Genomic DNA, 20,226 nt, shown 5'->3' on the forward strand with positions numbered 1-20,226 from the left:
CTATTTTTTGATTTTGGTTGCAATGCGCCGTCAGCGAGGGGGAAATTATGTAATCAGACCGCCCGTTTCGGGCAGCAAATCACGGCGTGGCCAGTCGGCCTTGGAATTCCGTACGCCTGCGTCGGCGCAAACCTCACCAACCAACCAAGTCGCCGCATGAGACCCTGAGTGATGCACGTGCATATCCTCTCTCGCGTCATCGCCGGAGACTCGCGCTTTGCTCATCCTTTCCAGAAAGGTCCAGAGCAGGTGCCTTCCACTATGCATCTGACAGCAGGCAGATGCTATCATTTGCTGCGGTTCGAGGAATAGGAGTGCCGATAGCTGTTGAAGGAGGCTCAAAATGGGAAAATAAAGAAAGAATCGAAAGCGCTATGCAGTGGCGATGCAGCTGACATGCCAGAACTCCGGAGTCCGATGAAACAAGCTGTAAAGAAAAGACGTGGGGTGGACCAAGGCGAGCAGTGGGGGTATCGCAGTATCATGACGATTATGGTGTAACAAAAGTAAGAAAGATGCGATGACAAACCCCCCAATGCTCTAAGAACGACTGGAAACGATCCTGACCAATGTCGCGCGTCTCTTCCTGTCCGAAAAAGTTCTGCGCTTCTTGCTCTTTGTGTTCTCCTTTTCTGCTGCAGCCATCTGAGCTACACGGAGAGCTTGCTGAGCGCGCGCATGTGCTTGAACTTGAGCCAGGAAACGGGCGCGGTGAGCTTCTTCTTCGACAGCAGCGCGCACCATCTGGATCTGTTGTTCGGTGGTCAAGGAATGAGCGCCCATGGCCGGTTCCTGAGCAGCGGATTCCTCTTCAATAGCGGACTCTGAGGAGGAAGCAGGGCCACTGGAGAACAGTAGGTCCTCGTCCGAGAGGTAAGCAGAAGCAGTGGATCCCTCCGAGTCTGAGCTCAGCAGACTGGGGCGCTTGGGCCAAGAGGGAAAAGCACAGGCGCTGCTCATTCCAAGGACATCAGAGAAGGAGGTCTTGCGGGGATGAATATCGAGTAGAGTATCGTTGTCCAGAGATGGGGGAGGAGCTCTAGGAACCTCCGAGTCGAAGGAGTTGAAGTAGCCATCGCCCATAAAGCTGTCAGTGATGGTGGAAACATGGTTGATGAGGGTCGGGCTGGCTTCGCTCGGAGTGGACCTGATACTGGACTGGTTGTGACTGAAAGCGAGGCAGGGATACATTGTTCCGGTGTGTTTGGAGTGCCTTCTCTGTATCTTGGTAGAATTGGAACAGGTGTGATACCAAGGAGAAGGTGTCGCGTTGGAAGCAGTCGAAGAGGTAGGAGTATGTGGACGTGTGTAAGAGTATGGAGAGTGGAGAGGAGATGGTGGAATCAAAGGGATAAATACTCTTTTGACAAGAGTGAATGGTGGTGTTGTTGTTGTTGTTGTTACTGCTGATGAGAAGGTGGCAGCAGTGAATAATGGGTATCTGGGTATATGTATATAGATAGATGGCCAGATCGATGATCGGGGAAGTCTGGACTCCCTTGCATATCCCAACAGATAAGGCGTCGCGGGGGTTGGAAAATAATAAATAAAATACAATAAAATAAAATAGGGAAAAATGCTTGGACCCCACCACTCTGCAATCAAAAATACCACACAGGTGCAGAAAATCGGGTGTATATTTTCTTATTCCTGATTTAAAACTGCCGCCCGAAGATCCAACGATCAAGAGCTGAAAGGGGGGTGAGTAACAACAGTCTGCGACCACGGCGATCAGGCGGAAGGGGCGCCCCGTATGTATGCAATAGATGGTTGGATGTGAGAAGGAGATGGTATGAGTCGAAGGTCTTAAGCGTAGCAGTAGTATACAGGTCGTCGAAATCGATCAGTCCGGTTTGATATGGATGTGGAAGGATAATGCGAACCCATATTAGGTACTTCGTTCTTTGGATGTGAAGCTGTTTGACAGAGAGTAGAAACAATCTGACAGCAGAAGATCCTGGTCCAGTGGGCGTGGACCTATCTTTTTCTATATCTTCTGGCCTTTGTTCGTTGCATTTATTTAATTTCTTTCACCCGAATATTTTATTTTCTTTTATTATTATTATTTTTTTAAATCCTTTATTTATTTATTTTCCCTTTCGCCGGACCGCGGGCCGGGGAAGATCGGATTGGGGGCGGGCGTGGGGAAGAAGGGATAAATGAAAGGAACGGTCAGCAACAAAATAATTAAAATAAATAAAATCCCCCAAAATAACTAATTATTCTTTTAGGGAAGTTCCCGGAGGAATAATCCCCCAAAACAGAGGCAGAGTATTATTTCCCATTACGGATATTATTATCATCAGTGCCGAAATAGAACCCCGTGCAATCTGACCGACTCTAATTCGGCGTCTGGCAACTATCATATATACGAGCTTCATTATGCAACAGCAGCCTGAGCTTCCACGGAGTAGCATCACTTTTTTCAAGACAAGAGTAAGACAAGGCACCCATTCTGACAGTCGTTTCATCCCGACAAATCTATTTGGGGTTTGATCGAACACTGGAGTGAAGGCTGATACCTAGTGGTGGTCAACATGGTCGCCAGTTCTCTGGCGGTCGATTCGAACACATCATTGCTCGCCAGTGACCACATGTGCTCCGTATCAAATCCGGAGAGAAAAAAGTAAAAGAAAGCCACCTTCTACCCTTGCGACAATCAAACCACTTCCTTCTGACACCCAGCGCGCCTGTATTTCTTGCGGTCAACACCTTGAAAGCTGATTGCTCTATTCAAGTTCAAACAGCAATGTGCGCGGTCGAATCACACAACAGGATGATAGCTCGATTTTCACCGCTCCTACTGTTTGACTCATTCCTCGCAGCGGATGCACGATGCGACAGAGGTGCGTACAGCGGGCGGATGCAAGTCCGCAAGTCCACACGGGGTAGCATATACATATCGATGGTCCAGCCAGACATCAAACTACAAACGTTGCGCGTAGATAGGTAGAGGCCGACTGTTTAGGCCCCGATCGGTGTGTTGTTTCCTGGCCATTCATTCTGGCGGTCAGGGCGACAAACAAAAAGTCGGGGAGATGATTGATTTTTGCAAATGCTGATAGTGAAGTTCTGATCTCTGCCCAAGGTCATTTGTGCTGGCTTCTGAATACTGGGTCTAGTGACTCCTGATCGTGGCTTCCAAATAACGAGCTAGAAAAAGGAAAGAATACCTGACCTCTCTATCCCTAAAGCTCGGTAAATTGCGCGGCATCCGCGGTGGAGATCCGGCTATTTGTGAAGAGTTAGTGCGCATGTGTCCTTATTTCGGTCCTTATTTTATGGTCCCTTCGGTCGCATCTCGCGGTCGCGGCAAAATTCATTTTGCCATGCCCACCGCCATAAGACCAAGCCAAATCCTCATTTTTGCCTTAACTCGAGTACAAAGAATTGCAGTCTCTTTGAGATAAACTGTGACCAAAATCAGATTGCTTCTTCCTCCTGAGATGTTCGCCCACCTGCCGAGGAAGTGAGGCATCCATCCCCCACAAAAGAGCTACCAGTGGTACCTCGGCGTTCAAACACATGATAACTCAAACCCAGACCATGGGACGGGGGCGCGGAGCTCTTTTGACTCGGCTTCAAAAGACATCGAGACGAGTCAAATCCATTAATTAGGTTATTGAACCGTGTCTTTGTCTTCAACCCCCTCCCCCGCTAGATACCATGTTCCAGCCCTCTGAAGTAACCAAGGATAAATGAGGAGCCTATGAGTACGGGGAACTGGAAGTAACCTCGTTGTTAGGTTGTAGGAACTCTGAGGCGTAGATAGGCACTTCTGTCCCATCCAACGGCCTCCGACCCGCGTCTCCGGAAAACTCCCCGTCTTAGGGCAACACTAAGTTACACTACTAAACAACCAGGATGAGACATATGAAACACGACTCCTTCGCCAGATCGGATTTCCCCGTGACTTCAACCGAGCTTGTGACTCGTGGAATTATACTCATGGTACCTAGGTAGCTGGACGGAAAAATGGAGGGCGACTCCCTCGGTAGATAATCTTCCGTCTGCTCCTACCGACTAGGCAATACAGTTTAGTGCTTTGTCCATAGAGAGATGAAGGCCTGTTCTAGACTATTTACTACAAACAGAAGGAAGATCAAATTCTTTGCGTCGCAAGTCAAGTACTTTCCGTCGCAGAAGCTCCCCTGACTAGAAATGGAAATACTCCGTACTACCAAGGGTCAAGTATAGGTGGCTGTCATATATTTCAGCGATGTCACAAGCAACGAGGAATCACATCGAGATGACACATGTCAGATGGAGTCGCACTCGGAAGTGACCCGTGAAGATGGTCAACCGCTCCGTGACGAGAATATGCCCCTGATTCACTCTTAAGATGAGCTCAGGATGTTTAAGGGCGGGAGCACATGTTAGCAACGGGTCAAAAGGATTCAGAGTGATTCCACTTCTCAGCTACTAGCTCGTCCTTATGTTGATCACTACGTGTACCCGAGGGGACGTCTCCCCTAGGTACCGACACCGACGCCCAAAATCTGAGAACCATCCAGCTGGGTACGCCTTAGGAGCAAAGTACGTACTTTGGTTAAGGCAGCGATGAGCACACTACTAGATAGATAGTACCGACTATTTTGTATAGAGTCCAGAGCACCATGTTACATTCCCGATCGGGCAATCAACTTAGAATCACGATTACCTGATCGGGAAAGGTGTACCGCCCTCCACGCACCAGTACTTTTATCAACCCGACGATGCGGACGAGGCATCAAAATATGTGATTCCAAATTCTACTCCGCAGATACTTCAAACACCTGAAGAATATGACAGCTACAGCTTATTTCGACGCAGTAAAAGAGACCAAAGTACACTCGATGTATCGACTGTCAGTATCAATCAACAGGGGGTACCTCGTACTCACTTATCCCGAGGTCCAAGGCCCCAAAAGTCTAGACCCAGTCATCGAATCTACCTATCGATCACAAGCAATCAAAGCAAAAAGGACATTGGAAGACTAAGACCCAATCACCGCCCAAACAGCCGTGGTTCAGCCACCGCGGAATTCCTTCAACATACCCGGGGGAGCCACATCGACGATCGCACCCATCCAGGCGGATACCTCTATCCCCACTAGTCAACAGTAGTTTAGTTAGAGCGGTAGCGATCATTACAAAATAGGGCTAAGGGGTCGTTCCGTCGCTTTGTTTCCGTCTTTTTGTCTTCTGTTAGCCATCACATTACGTCTTCTTGTAGACCCCATAATTAGACATGGCAACTCCCTTGGAAAAGGGACAGGGGGAACGGGATGGGCCGCGGAAGACCGGGAAATGGCCGTGCTATGGTCCCAGCTTCCAGGAGACAGGGTCCGGGATTGCGGAGATTGATGTCTGATGAACACTCACTTTGACGGGATTTACAATAGTGTAGGTCCAAGCTATGAAAGACGGTGATGGGAGGCGCGAATCCCGGATCAAGGGATGACTACTCGTACTACTATTGTCGAACGCTCTGTCCGACCGTGGGAATGCATTGACCAAGGCGGATATGTGTCCATCCTGAATATGGCAGTTTTCCCTGATTTGGTCAATAAAGGAGACGATTTTATAAGGACAGCAGGGTCCTGTCTCTTCACAAGTTCCTTCTAGAAGGGGAATATGTGCATTGAATTCAAGGGTATGTTGCATCTCAAGTTTATTGATCGATAACTGTTTGATGACGACGACTATCTGTCCATTCCCTCCCATGTTCAGTAGCTCCTCCTTCATTCCATTACCCGTAGGCCAAAGCCACCGGCGACAGAGTGCAGGTACTTCTGTACTACTAATTAGCAAATATTGATACCTTGATGGCTTGATTGATTGATGGGAGATTATCAAGGGCGCCGCTGCAGCTGCAGCACCCCAGCATTCCGGGATCACCATCCAATCCCCCCCGACATTCCAGATCGACAAGACCCAGATTCGTAGGCCCATGATGCCGGATTCAACCCTGCAGTTCCGCCCACTTACAGCTCTTCATGCAATGCATGTATTATTTAATTACCTGGCCCACTATCCACACCTCCTCGACAGTCGACACAAGTACCTTGACCTACCTTGCTCTGCACAGTGTACACAAACAGACACACCGCATTACTTAGCCAGTAATTATGTACCCTGTATGCACTGCACATTGCACACATACAAAACACACACACATACACATCTGTGCGGGGCAGGGTACATACATTACCTTGCCACACGCCATACTCCAGCAGCATAGGTGCCAAAGGAGCGGTGATTCACCGCTCCCTCCATGATTGGATTCCAGCCCGCCATGCCAGCGACCGACGGGAAATGAAGGGTTTGATACCTGTTGATGTATGAAGGAGCTTGGATCGCTCAGGCATTACCGACTATCAGCCACATTATGTGGATGACCTGTGGCTGCTGCATCTGCGACCGGGGGTGGAGGTCTTAGAACCTCAGTAGCTTAAGTCTGTCAATCTAGGGCTGTAGCTTCCAACTCTCGTTCTGGATATGGAATCCGATGCAGTCACCGCAGCATGTGAGGCGACTGTTGGTGCATATCATTATACATATGGTCCTATGGAGCAGTAGCACTGCGTGGCTCTGGACTCTCTGGAGCTACCACAGTATGGCCCGAGCGGAGAGTCCGAGCTCAAGCTCAAGCTCTCGCCAGTATGGGGTAGACCAGTTGTAGAACATGGAGCGCGTACAGTATGTATGTCTCGCCTGTATTCTGTACATAATATTCATAAGGTATTCTTCCTCACGTCTGAAGACAAGCCAGAGTCAATCCCACTCTCCGCACTCCCCAGAGTTTACCAGTTCCGTACCACTACCCCATACATTCCAGAGAAAGACAAAGTACGTATTCCCGCCGCACGGATCTCCAACTTCGTGCAAGGCACTTCCCGACCCAGGAAAAGAGGATACATAGAACGGACCTCCTCGCAGCGGAAGCTGCTTCCAGCCCGAGCTACAGGCCCAGTAGTTTCCAGGAGCAGGCGAAAGTACGGAGTATCGCGATCCCTTCCGTCCGCAAAAGGGTCCCGGATTCCAAATCCCAGGTTATTTCACTAATAATTTAAAAACCTTGGAGCGAGCTTCGCCTTTTTGCAGCTTCCTCGGACGATCACTCGCTGGATAGATCATATTGTTAATCGTAATTCCATGTGAGTTCGGGGAATGGGAGATATGTGGCGAGCACAGTCGGCGACTCCCGGTGCAATCTGCGATGAATGGACTTTTTCGCTATCGACTGGAGTACCTAGCAATAATGATACCTGGTTTACTCCTTGATGGTCATCGTTATCGGGTGCGGCCAGCCACACTCGTCATTAAGAGTGATGTCGATGCCTCGGTCTTGTTCATATGATGGCAGTGAGCTTGTCCACCGGTCGCATCCGTTTTCCGAAATATTCCCGTCTGCTGTCTGGTAAGGTAACCTCTCTTGATGTTGACTGACGTAGTCGGTGATATTATCTTGTTTGGTTCGCTAGTAGCTTTACGGAGTACTCCGTAGTATATCCTCCAAGCCGCATCAACCGAGGTAAGCATCGACATCGGATAGAAGAGGGTGCTCGGAGAACCGAGTACTCTGTGAAATCACTTATTCCATTTGACAGCAGAAGAAGTGGCAAACAGCTTCATTCATGTGTAAAACCACCGAATTCCTAAATATTTCGCGAATTGGTGCTCGTCATCCGATACCTTGTTCAGCTGGCGTATCGGGTTGGAGTATACGAGCAACTAGGGAAGTATCAAGAAAGCATGACATATTACTACTGTGATATTGTTCAAGGGTATCCTTAATTCTAGTCATTTCTGTGTCAGCCCAACATCCGTCAGCAAGGACTACATTAGTTATTATAGTGCTGTCTCATATCACGCCGAACCAATCTCACCCACATATCCAGTATGGACTACGACGCTGAGTACCCCGTAGATATTTATATCATCGCCCGAAACCCACCGAAACCCCATAAGGCTGACTGCTGACTCGGCGTCTTCTGGATGCTTCGATATCAGTACTTTATAGCACGAATTATCTACAGAGTAATACGAACACCACCACGTCATTATTTAATGACATCGACACTTGAGGCGTGGTTGGCTCAAGTAAAGTACACCTCAACCGCCCATGTAACCGCGACTGGGGCGAAGCTTCAAGCATCCCGACGTTTCGCCGAGACGAAGGGAATATCAACTGGTAGTTAGGTGTCTTACTGTGCTCCCGCGCGTAGGGTCCAGGATCCAGGGGAACTGAAACTGAACTGTATCTGAAGTAGCCTTCATCTGGCCTCCCGATCCATCCTTCCAAAAGCTTCGAAGCAGCAGGTTAGAGAGAGCAATCGAGCTATTCATTGCTGCTCGTACATTGGTTTACACCAGCTATACGGAGTAACTATCAGTTGTTGATCGCTATATTAGTTATCAGCACTGTAGAACTGTAGATACATGTTGGGTGTACTTGTTGAGCATCATTTCCCCTGATTCTGGGGCAGCTATCTCCCACTTCAATACTAAGGTTTTTCAGGGTTGCTCCCATACGCAGTTCACCTACAAAAAGAGTAATCAAAAGCAAGACAAAAAGTGATCAATACTTAAATGGATTTGAATAGAGTCAAATCTTCTGCTTGTTTCAGTCTGTTTGCATGATAGGGACATTAGATGGCCTACATGAGTATATTTAAACACCCTTACCCTTCACTGAATTCATCACTCAACTCAAAACTTCTGCTTTCTTACGCTTTCTAAGTGATTATCAGCTCTTTGACATCCAAGATGAAGCTGACTTCTGCTGTTACCTTTTTCTCCATTATATCAGTTGCCTTTGAGTGCATATGAACTAATATTTTATAGTATTGTTACCCCGATGAGGGGGAAATGGGCATGTGCAAGGGAAAAACTGAGGCGATACCGGATATTTTCAATGCACTGAGGTAAATCTCCGCTTAATATCAAGTTATCACATTGTCCTTTGTCTGCCGGTGAATGAGAGTGTATAGAATGCTAACTGATGAAACAGCCTTTGGACAGACTTCGTCAATTGGTGTCAACCCTATGAAACAGACGAACGGCTCACTGTATATAGGTGCTTAACAGGAGCACTTAGCTGTTCTTATGGATGGTGGGTTTATAGGACAGCATGCGTCAGACAGAACCGCTGGCAGGGATTGTATGTGAATTATGGAGGTGGGAGCAGGGGTCTGGATGTTCCAGAACATTTCTGGACGTTCTACTCCCTGTGCTCAAGAGCGAAAGTGGGGTTGGATGATGGAGACGGTTACCGACTCCGTACATCAAAGAATGGAGATGATGCCTCGCTTGACCTCAATGATATGGCGAAGAATGGACTAGATAGACGTCAACGGCGTGGGGGAATTTTCACCAAGCGCTCTCTCCGCTGTGTTTATTCCACGTGTAGGTCTCGAGCTTGGGATAGGTGTCTTTGCCGTTGATAGAGAAACTACCAGGTTTTTCAATGGTATCATATCAATATTCATTCTCGGATTCAATAGTAATAATGCAACGAGCAAACTAGAACCATCCATCTCCGACTGTTCCCATCCAGTTTTCTGCTACTCTGGAGTGCAATGTGTTGGGTTGTCCTCCGTATGCTTACGAAGGATTCCGATCCAAGAGACCAAGGCGCGTGTCGGTTGATTCCAACAGCAGCGATGATGCCGGAAACAAATACTCCGTAATCTTATCCTTTGAGTTCCAACCACTTCCATAATTCAGTCCAAGCCATCAATCTCCGACCCTCTACGCGAGATTTTCGACCGTTGTTATTTCAGCCAGCTCTCCGTGACTCGAATCGGCGGTGAATGGCCTAGGCGCTAGATTCCGGTTAATCGCCGGATGATTCTGGATCCCCGCTTCGAATGGAGAAAGGTGGACAGTTCGCCCGTGCAGAGAAAGGGCCGTTCCCCCGATTTGCCTTTTTGGGCGCGGTTAAATGGTTGTTTGTGAGTTTGGTTCGGAACCGAAAGTTTCTAGCTGGAGTTAATTGTTGTAGTCTTGTAGAACTGGTCTCGTCTCGAGTTCCAAAAGCGATAGTGCGGGCTGTTAGACTCCCTTCCTTCGTTGATCGTCGGTGCGAAGGAGCAGCCCAAATCCTCTTTGAGCGTGAAAGTCAAAGGAGAGTCGTACTAGGCTCAGGATCATTGGTACTACGTATCCGCCAAATGTCACCCCCTGGAAGAAGAGTTCATCAGGAGCGGTGATGGCCCCAATGTACGACCAAGGGAGAATTGAAACGGCTGCTTGGGACGGCATTACGCATTATCGGTGGAGACGTCCTCGTCCCTATGAACTACTCCTGATCTGACCACAGGCTTATTGGAGCTTAAAGAACGCCATCCTGAAGCGGGCTGGAGCTGAAAGCATGCAAAATACTATTCGAGACAGCAGCGAAGGATTTATGCCCACGCTACTCCGTATTGCCCCTATTGTCGTGGTCGTTCCACCCCCAATTCCTTCTGCTCATCACTCCTGCGAAGTCTCTATCCTTACTCCCCTGGATCCATCCAGGGTGAAGGTGTCACTGTTACTCCGTGCATGAGCGAAGAAAGACTTTGGGAAGGATGCTCGTGCAATCTGGGACCGGGGAAAAGGCGCAGCCTGTAAGCTTTGGGATCACTCTATCTAAGCTTCAGAAGGATGCGCGTTTGACTATTTCGGTAGCTAGAACGTTCTGCTGATGACGCAAGCTCACGTTCTCCTGAAATGGCCGTTTGCAATCGCAAGAACCGTGAGATTCGTCTATCCAGCAGCTGTTGGTGGGCTATAGGGGATCAAGACTCATCTTGAAGGATTATCGATAGAGAAAATGGAAGAGGACTATCTACGAAGCAGATATCAGGGGGATGAGCCACAAAGTACCCGCGAAATCTGCAAGATGGAGGATCCGCTTTTAACAAAGTCCGCGACAGGTTGTTCTAATGTCGAATCTGAGGATCATCAGGGCTCTGGCCAGTCACCGAGGATTTAATGTGTCGTGTGCGAATTCAGATTGAACTTTTTGCGATAGTATGAATCCGTCATGACCTTGAACTGTGACATTGAGATCCTCAGACAAATCCGTCATCATTGAGAAAGCCTGCGCAGCGTCCAACTCAGGATTCAGAAAACACTCACTAAACTGAGGCGTATGCCAGCTCATCCATCTACGAAGACCCACAGCTGATGAAGTAGAAGCTATACTCGATGTACAGAAGGATTGAGTATGCCTTGCTTCGTTGTTCCTCCATGAGTTGGTGCTTTCGTCTTCCAACATGGAATGGATTTGAAACTGCTTAGGGATGACTGCTTAGGGATGACTGCTTAGGGATGACTGCTTAGGGATGACTGCTTAGGGATGACTGCTTAGGGATGAAGATGTCTCACTACTCAACTAACCCCCAACCAAGGTGCTCATTTGTGATCTTCATCAAAGGCTGACGACCACGATGGCAACCTCTCATCAGTTCAACATTCTTGCACGGAAATCGGTGACGTCGTTGTCCGCATCTAGCTTCAAATCGTAGACCTATTTCCTTGGGAGTATCGGGGAATCATCTTTGGGGTATGGAACTAGTTCGTAAGCCTTACTCTCTTGCAATGTGTCCAGTTGCGGACGCATTGCAGACTCCCAATGGTGCTTAAATGGATCTTCCTTGGCTTCCCGGTACGGGCGAAGGATCTTGGTGCTGTCAGGCACTAGGCCCAAGCTGTCTCTTCTTCGCTTTTACCCCTGTCATTTGTTAGTAATTTTTTCTAGGATTCACACTGGATGGCACAAACATCAGAAGTTTGCGTACGGGATACGTCTCCGCACAACGTTCAAATGGCCTGCTTCTCGCTCCGTCAGCTTGGATGACAGGAGTCCAAGCCTGTGACCAATTTTGTCAGCTGCAGCAATGGAGACCTCATAATTTCATGCAAGTCCAGTCCACCATGGCCAGCCAGGGTCCCATTCCCCCATGAACCACGAAACCTCCTCTAGAGGCGCCAAGGTGACCCTCCCCATCCTCAGTCCAGCTGCACTGGAACAACAGGGACTGTTCTGCACTATGATCTTTGCACACCACTGCAAAGTGGACTGGCAGAGATGCCTTAAATCGTATTTCTGCAAGCGCGGTAGGTGTCGATTTCTGTTGCTTGCCGTGTCGTATATCATGGCAATGAATGACGAGGCGGGGTGACGATGGGTACACATCCGTTGCCGGCTTTGTTTTCCATATGATCGAGTAAGGTCTTCATTGCTGCATGTCGACTCGCCACTGCCTTCTCTAACGCCACCCAGATTATGGTTTCGGTGAACATACCAACGCCGTCGTCCGGGGAGCGGCTGGGTAGCATGGCCTGATCTGCAAGTTGTTTGTATTCAGGGAACCAGTTGACCTTGCTGTTGTCACCTCCCTCTTGCATGACTCCGGCGCGCCGGAGGCCTGAGTAGAAGATGGCCAAATACCCGCAGAGATTGAAGGCTTGATTGTACAATGGGGTCGCTGTGAAGAACCACACATGCTCAGCCTCCAGACGCGCGACTGACTGGCGAACCCGCGTCCGGATGGTCTTGGCTGCGTGGCCTTCGTCGCAGACCACGCGGCCAAACCATCCGGACAGGTGGGTCGGAGACGGAGGCCGAGCAGGCGCGGAGGCTGGGGGCGCACCACGGGGCAGAGGCCCGCCAACCGCGCGGACCCGAGCCTTTAAGCCACTCTTTCCTGAATGAATCGGGAGGAGGATATGGAATGTGCTTCTGTTGGCACCTTCTGTGATGAAGATTTCACGGCGATCTTGGGAGATTAAAAACATCACATGGTAGATTCTCAAGTTTTGTTGTACTACCACGATGTGCTAATAAAGCATTAGTTAAGATATTCAATCAGTGCAGACTAGTACAGTTACAAAGAAAGAAGAGTAATAGCTTACGGCATTCTGTAGTTTGTGATATGGTCAGCTTAAAGAAGTCATATGGTAGTGACTGATCAGAAAGTTGGTTTTTCACTAGGACTTATCCAGCTCAGGATCCCAGCCGGCAACTTTATCAGAACGCAAGGAGCATTTCGCACCCCGATTGGCCCAAAAGCAGTTCGCGCAAGAGCCCTTGTGGAGAGCGCGGTCGGGAGCTTACTGTCCTTGAATGAAGGTAGTAGGAGAGTTTCATCCTTCAGGCATGCAAAGTATTTGCGTGCCTCTTGAAAGCTACGGTGCCTTGCGAACTCTTCATGAGGGAGGCACTTCATTGACTCCCATGTCTATTATCTGATGAGATGTCGTTCTAGGAGAACCAATGCAACTGGTCCTCGCTGCAACGGACGTGTCCCCTGGCTTCGGCAGGAAGATATTCTGCAGGTCACATCGCGGGTAGCAGATACTCGGCAAAGGTCACCGCTTGAGTACTTCGCAAAGAATAGTCCCTCTCTTGACTCTATGTCGATGCTCTTCACGTTATAGTGAAAGCGTGCAAGGGGATTAGGGCAGGTAAAACCTATCGAACCTCAAACGTGTGGCTGTCAGACTTTGACCTGTCGTAGTAAGTCCAGTAGGTGATCCTGCTGCTGTTGGGATTCGCCTGTACTCTGTTCGACTCGCGAGGTTGGATTATAGCACCTCGGTAGCTTCCGTATTATCTCAGAAATAGCGAGACAGTTGGGAATAATTGGTATAACTGGTATCCAGTTCTTCACTGGACGTGTCCCACCAGCATTTCCAGTGGTGATGCGATCATGTCTCTGCGGGCGGGTAACGTCTCTCTGCCTAGGCCATCTGATGGTTAGATTATCTTTGGCACAACCGACCTGAACGAAGATCGGAGTGCTCGAAGGCACTAACCAACGTAATCGTCGCTTCTGAAATCGTCGGAAGCATAACGGGGATCCAGTCTTCATCCGGGTCGAAGAAACGAGGTACCAATCGAGGATCGTTGCCAGATCGTAAGCGTAAGTGTCACCGGGGGCCGCCTTCACAGCCAACGCCTCTCCTGTCGGGTCTGATAAATCGGCGAACTCAGTGTCACTCTGAGAAGATTGGCTTATTGCATTTCACAATGACCAGGACGTTGATGTGCGCGGCCTCGAATCATCCAGAGATCCTTATCTGGGAGTAGACAGGGGTATGACTCCGAGAATCCTACTTCGAAGAAATGGTAGGCAGAGGGGACTCCTGTATTTTGACATAGAGGTCGGGTTCCTTGAACAACAGACTGCATGGAGATGCGAATGAGTCAAATCATACAGGACTCAGTCAGATATGCAAGAAGCTAAAGAGGACGTAACCCACCAGTGTTAGCCATGAAATCCATATCCTCCAATTAATCTGCAGTCAAGAACCTCGCCGCAGCAGCTGGTTCCTGGTAACGTTCCTCGCCGCTGAGCGTAATCCGTGTGATTTTGTGTATCCACTCCTTCTTCCTGTCAAGGTAGTTGGTTGCGGACCTGCGGTACTCCGAGAAGAAAAAGACGGAATCTTGAGGCGCTATAAACACGTTGCACAGCTTTGAGTGGGGATCTAGGTCGCTGAGGGCGTACAGCTTGAGACCACCCAAGGGATCTCGTAGGTCAAAGGCTCATTAGGCCGCTATTGCGGACCGCTGCTGGTATTGACTATAGCACCGCTCATCCGAGCACTGTATGGGAATCGGAGTTTGTTCGCGCCAAGCTCAACCAGAACTCCTCGGATTTGTTTCTTGAGATCTGCTGGCATGGGCCAGCGGAATAGCTCCTTCCAGTCCAGTGTTGATGGCACCTTCTGGGAAAACCGAATGTTCCAAGTCTGCCAGGGTATCCAGCAAGTTGTCAGCGTATAGTGCATCTACAGTGTAGTGCAGACAAGTAGCCAGGCATGGAGCACAGCTGCTAGGGGGCCCCATGGAAATAGCATGACATCAATGTCTGCGTGGAGCTGCCCCGTGAGCCTAGTGACTCTGTCTGGCCAAATGTCTTTCTTAAAGAACGGCTCAGCTGTTTTGGGTAAGTCGTAGAATTCGTAAGGCTCTTGATTTCACCTTGGAATTTTCTGGGACCAAGCACTATACTGTTCAATAATCCATGGCATTAGTAAGGTCAAGTCCTAGGGACGTGGAATCATTGGTTTATCTTCCTCTGTGTCAGAATATCAAATCCAAGGCTTCCGTCTTGCTGTCGCAGCAGTGGATCAGGTTGGAGTTAATGTTCGGGATACTTGCTCCTTGGGCTTTTCAAGCTCTTCTATTTTGGATGAAACCAGTCAGATGGCCTCACGCATTTTCTTGATCTTAGCTGGGAGCAGTTCTGGAATAGCCTCGGTGCCACGTATCCAGGGTGCTAGATAAACAGGGTTACTGTTATGGATGAAGGTTTCACCACTGTAGACTGTCTCGCAGAAGTTGTTTATATCCCCTAAATTCTCTCTTTCCGCCCACTTGCGGGCTATGTCTGGGACGCCAAAGCTTATAGCAAGGTTCGCCGCCCACAGGCGTCTTTCCGACCTCTACTTTATCATCTGCTTGTTGATCTCCTTGTCTGTCTTTAGGAGGTCGTCGAGGGTATTCTGAAATGCGATCTTCGCAGCGTGTAGCTGGTTCTTCCGGTCTTTATAGTGTTTCGCAGAAACCGCCAAGATTGAAAACTCCAGCGTTTATTCGCCAGCTGTGTCATGGCATCTTTTGTGGTCGATGTCGGCCACCTGGTAATTGGGAAGAAGGGCAGCCTGAGATGCTGTAGCAGAAGATCCAAGCGCGAGATATATACCTATGGGCCATCAACGCATGTCTCACTTTATGAAAGGAAAAACAGTCTCTGGAATCTTACCTTTGGACCATGCTTTGTAATTATGCACTATCCAGCTTTCTTATTACACAAGGGTAGAGTATATTGAAAGAGATCGTATATTGCTGGTTGAGAGAGCAAGACCGCAATAGAAAGGGGAATTGGTAGATTCACTTCCGGCAAGAATCAAGCTTTTAGTGAATAATTTGACGTCTCATAAATTAACCAGGTATTCCGCTTCACTATCCTATCCTTTGTCTGGGCTAATGTGAATACGAGGCCGATCATCCATTTGTATGCGCGATTTTCCTTGACAAAATGCCTCATCCAAAGTAAACATAACGTCGATCTTCTCTTGATTGAACTGGAATCTATTTAGTGCATATACTCAAGTTAAACCCTTTACTATGTGCCATGCCTCCATCCAAACCCCCAGACACCACCCCCTCCTGCTTCACCGACACCCCATGACGTTGTCACCACAGCAACCGACGACCTCCCCGGCTTTGGGCACTGATCTCGGCGCGGCCGTGCGCTCGTCTGTGGGCGGAGAACTCCGCCCATTTACCAATCTGATGTATACGTCGCGGAATGAAGCTGTCGAGCGACTGGTCGGAGAGTGTATGGGGGCGCAGCGGGAATGCAATCGTGGCGATGAGGTTCGATGTCTCGGGTATTGAGGCTTGTTCGCAGGTGTGTGCGTATGGGACTGGCTTGTGTGGTGGAGAGGATTGAGGGGTAATGGGCTAACTTGCCTTGTCTTTGACTGATCAAGCAGTGTTACAGAGTTTGACTCGATACTGAAGAGCCTACTGGTCAGAACTTTCTTGCGGGCCTCTTCATCAAAAGGTTCTGTATAGGTATATACGATTAATGGGGTTCTTCATCTAGTTCTGGCGTACTCGCAGATCGAACTATGAGACTGCGTGAGAGAAGAATACGACACAGGATTGAACAGTGGTTCACCCGGAGACTGTCAGCTTGGAGACTTCATTGAAGGGAACGAGCGATCTGAGTTTATTATCAGTGACGATACAGGTCTTAGATCCAGTCTTGCACTTCCCACAATAATCACATCCAAAACCTCTGAGCCAGCGCACCGAATTTTTCATCATCCTCTGGGCTCCATTTCAAATCCTGAAAGTCCCTGTACAGTGGAATGGTTTCCGAGGGTAAAGTCAAACATGACTGAAGTGCGAGATGCTGCGTAAGTCGGAGGAGACCCTTCGAATGCTCCGATCGCCGGGCTGATACACGCAGTGCAACACAAAGGCTGACAAACGCCTCTTTGCTCTCTGACGTAGACAGGTCCTCCAGCAAAGTGAGCAGCGAGATCGTTATCCACTGGCTGAGGGGCGCAGAAATACGGTCCAAACCCCATAGTCGTCGACGAAGTTCAACTAGTCGAGCTACTTCGTGCGCCGCGTGAAGGCGCATGGCTCGGGCTCTTGCATTTGAGGGGTACTAGTATTGCTCATTCGTACACTTCCGAAGGACTTTTGCGGAAAGCCGTACAGTGAGATCATGATTGTGTGGTAGTATATGCTATACCCAATGAGTGACACGTAAGCATTGTCAAGGGTCCAATTGATAACACTCACTGGGTGCCGAGGACCTGCGGGGAAGACCTTTCTGTATCACTCAGCCGCATGCACGACGGTACATGGGCCTTCCAATCTTCAAGGCGCTTGAACGAGGCTTCGACACTTTGATCTACAGCCTCGGGCGAGAGATACTTCCAGCTCTGGGAGAGCAATAGACATATGTCATTGACGATCAGAGTCAAGCTGCAGAGACTGTTGATCAAGCACGATTCATGGCTGGTAGTAGCTGGCTGGGAGTTCGGATATGGAGCCCACTGCTCACCCGCGAGACCCTCAACATGGAACACCAGCGGACGCGCACATTGCGGAACCCCAATCAGTGGCCCGCGCCGGTAGGTGATCAGATTCTCCCTAGACGTTGCAATGACTTAGAACCGCCCGGTCTGACGTGAGAGTGCTCGATCATCCCACACTCACAAAAGAATATTGTACACCCCCAAATTGCTATGCTACAAACATTGTCGTACTGCTGCTCATTCCCGCTGGGTTTTGGCGAAGCAGATGTCTTAGAAGTGGAGAAGTTGCGTAACGCGTCCACTATTCGACCCTCATACACTCGAGCTAGGTGGTTGTTACCGAACGTACACGTGCTATCAAAGGTTAGACGCAGAAAGTCTAAACAGAGAATTTGCGGGCCAGGATAACAGATTATCGTTCTCGTTACCATCTCCATAGAACGGCTAATCCCTGAATGGTGGTCAAGCTGAGTCGCCCCTCCTCCTCATGGAGCCTCTGTGCTTGCTGATAAAACCATTTAGCCAGGGAATGAGAGCTGTCGTTCATGTAACTTCCGTTTTCGGAGTGAGAATCATCCAGTAGTGCCTACGATTCCGTCATAAGGATCATCATACCACGGAGGACACCAATGGATCACTCACGCAAGCGTCAGCTAATATGGCGTTCACCAAGAAGGGTGAGCAGTACTGACACACCACATTCCCTGCCCGCATGTCTCGCAGGAAGAGGCTGCGGTCAATACACGGAAACATGGAATGATTCCAAGTAAACCACAGCGAAACGAGCTCTGAAACAAACGCATTGTTGCACTGGATCACCGTCCACGGCTTAGCGGGAACGTTGAAAGAACGAGGGTGAGCGACCTGCTGTGCCTTCCGTGACTCAAAGGCTGGCCCTTCTACGTCAAGGAGAAAGTGAATTTGACGCCGAAACTCCGTCATCTCAGTTGTGTCCTCGATTGTACCTAGTTTCAGATGGTCCGTTATATACTCGCGGATTTCTTGCAATGAAGCATGACTCCGAATCATATTCACAAGGTGAGAGACATGGCGTTCATTGCTACCTCGAAGGGCGCTCACGAGCTGAATTAGAAGTTCTTGGTCTTGCTCCATCATTGCTGCCTTGCGCTTCAGAGCCCCTTTTCGTCGTAGATCATTACTCTCGTCAACAATGCATTCGATGGAATTTTCGAAACAGCGTGCACAAGGCCGTCCACTGTCACACTGCGTCTGGTCAGTCATGGCTTCAAGCAAATCGATGGAAGCTGATAGGAGGGTATTATTTTGATCACCAACAACTGATAAAATTCGGCGCCTGAGTCAGAAGAACTCGCAATTACCTTTTGTTTTCTTTCCCGGCATGCGACACATGCTCTTGTCTGCTTTCGCCTTGGAGGTAGGGACATTGCGTCTTAGATTAGTTAGGATAACCAAGAAACAGCATGTATGTGTTGAACTTGTGAGAAGTCAACGCCAAGTTTGTATGGACCGGTGGAGTGCCTGACATGTTGGGACTTGTAGTTTGAAAGATGGAGATAGCATCAAAATTGGGACACATCATTGTGGCAATGCGGCTGATGTGTGAATGTATTTGCCGCACCTCGCCCCAACATGGATGGAAGAGGTACTATCAGAGTAGATTGATAAACCGCTTGAAAGCAAACCCCCCTAGCAGCTCCAGATGGCATTGGGTGGATGGATGAAATATCCGGTGCATTATCCCCTTGGGTTGCAGCTCGCAGATCATTGCGTCAGTCATCCTCAAAACTTGGAGCTGACAGCTGAGACCTGCAGCATGAAAACTAGTAGATACGTAACAACCAATCACTTTTAGGCCCCACAGCCGTCATTGAGGGGATTTACGAGATAATATGAGTCCATGACTGTCATATGCCTTCACAGCCACTGGAGGACGGGCTATTTGTTCTTATATTGACTCCGCATCTGTCGTGTGTCTTTTGCAGTTCATAAACCGATACCTCTTGAGAAAACTCACCCTTTCTTATGATCTACCCATTTTCTATCCGCAATGTCGGATCCCTTCAAGGTTCGTTACTTGGCTCCAGCGTCGAGCTCAGATGGCCAAATACAGCCGGCGAAACGCACATTGAAATCCATTCGAAGTCGTCGTAACGCGTCCTTGTCATGTTCAGCATGCAGGCTTCGAAAAGCAAAGGTTGGCGTCTTGAAAGACAATAGAGTGGCTCCTGTTTCTGATAATCTCTTCAAATAGTGTCAGGGCGGACCTCCATGCGAAAATTGCGTGAAATACAAGACGGAATGTCGGAGAGAGGAAGACAAAGATGGCCGCAGACAGACATCCCTGAAACGAAAGCTTATCGAACTTGAAAAGGACCGCCATCTTCTCGTGCGCCTACTCGAGACCATTCGCGTCGAAGAGGATGTTAAAGTCACGCAGCTGCTCAATCTCATTCGCAGCAATGCTCCGCCGGATGAGACGCGACCTTCGGTCGCGGAGGGAAGACAGCCGTCGAGACGCAGAATCCGCCCCGATACTGGCCAGGTTGTAAACGAGGACATTTCATCTGCGCATGACGCTATTGAACCGCGGCCTCGCCAAAACATCATGGCAATAAGGAGCCTCTGTAACGCCACATAATGTGTCTGCTGAGTTGGGCATCGGTTACTGATGACGATGAGCCTCCTCGAACCGACTGCTTCA

General features: G+C 49.0%; 6 protein-coding genes across 6 annotated transcripts; 2 read left to right on the plus strand and 4 right to left on the minus strand.

Moving 5' to 3' along the window:
• Positions 1-540: 540 nt before the first annotated feature.
• Positions 541-1,191, minus strand: P174DRAFT_458290 (uncharacterized protein; the record flags this gene model as incomplete). Its single annotated transcript, XM_024829637.1, has 1 exon — positions 541-1,191. The coding sequence occupies one exon, from the start codon at positions 1,189-1,191 to the stop codon at positions 541-543; it is 651 nt and encodes a 216-aa protein (XP_024686260.1).
• Positions 1,192-9,805: 8,614 nt separating this feature from the next.
• P174DRAFT_439434 (uncharacterized protein) lies at positions 9,806-10,529 on the minus strand. Its single transcript, XM_024826797.1, has 2 exons — positions 9,988-10,529; positions 9,806-9,937 (listed from the first exon to the last, which is right to left on the minus strand). Exon 1 carries the CDS (start codon positions 10,245-10,247, stop codon positions 10,038-10,040), a length of 210 nt encoding a protein of 69 aa, XP_024686261.1. The 5' UTR covers positions 10,248-10,529; the 3' UTR covers positions 9,806-9,937; positions 9,988-10,037.
• Positions 10,530-12,125: 1,596 nt separating this feature from the next.
• P174DRAFT_418610 (uncharacterized protein) lies at positions 12,126-12,770 on the minus strand (the record flags this gene model as incomplete). Its single annotated transcript, XM_024824706.1, has 1 exon — positions 12,126-12,770. The coding sequence occupies one exon, from the start codon at positions 12,768-12,770 to the stop codon at positions 12,126-12,128; it is 645 nt and encodes a 214-aa protein (XP_024686262.1).
• A 3,276-nt stretch (positions 12,771-16,046) lies between these two features.
• Positions 16,047-16,850, plus strand: P174DRAFT_439435 (uncharacterized protein). Its single transcript, XM_024826798.1, has 2 exons — positions 16,047-16,396; positions 16,479-16,850. Exon 1 carries the CDS (start codon positions 16,171-16,173, stop codon positions 16,381-16,383), a length of 213 nt encoding a protein of 70 aa, XP_024686263.1. The 5' UTR covers positions 16,047-16,170; the 3' UTR covers positions 16,384-16,396; positions 16,479-16,850.
• On the minus strand, positions 16,775-18,656 carry P174DRAFT_363807 (fungal specific transcription factor domain-containing protein; the record flags this gene model as incomplete). The annotated part of the gene is made up of 6 exons (XM_024821949.1): positions 16,775-17,167; position 17,188; positions 17,305-17,674; positions 17,740-17,897; positions 17,972-18,129; positions 18,186-18,656. 6 exons carry the CDS (start codon positions 18,654-18,656, stop codon positions 16,775-16,777), a joined length of 1,551 nt encoding a protein of 516 aa, XP_024686264.1.
• Positions 18,657-19,572: 916 nt separating this feature from the next.
• On the plus strand, positions 19,573-20,163 carry P174DRAFT_458291 (Zn(II)2Cys6 transcription factor domain-containing protein; the record flags this gene model as incomplete). Its single annotated transcript, XM_024829638.1, has 2 exons — positions 19,573-19,719; positions 19,777-20,163. 2 exons carry the CDS (start codon positions 19,573-19,575, stop codon positions 20,161-20,163), a joined length of 534 nt encoding a protein of 177 aa, XP_024686265.1.
• Between the last annotated feature and the right edge of the window lie 63 nt (positions 20,164-20,226).

This window comes from Aspergillus novofumigatus (genome assembly GCF_002847465.1).
Source record: "Aspergillus novofumigatus IBT 16806 chromosome Unknown P174scaffold_2, whole genome shotgun sequence".
Classification (NCBI taxonomy): Eukaryota; Fungi; Ascomycota; class Eurotiomycetes; order Eurotiales; family Aspergillaceae; genus Aspergillus; species Aspergillus novofumigatus.

Excerpts from the sequence above, each read along its gene's own strand:
- P174DRAFT_439435 (XM_024826798.1), top strand. The coding sequence starts at position 16,171 with ATGACGTTGTCACCACAGCAACCGACGACCTCCCCGGCTTTGGGCACT.
- P174DRAFT_439434 (XM_024826797.1), bottom strand. The coding sequence starts at position 10,247 with ATGCCGTCCCAAGCAGCCGTTTCAATTCTCCCTTGGTCGTACATTGGG.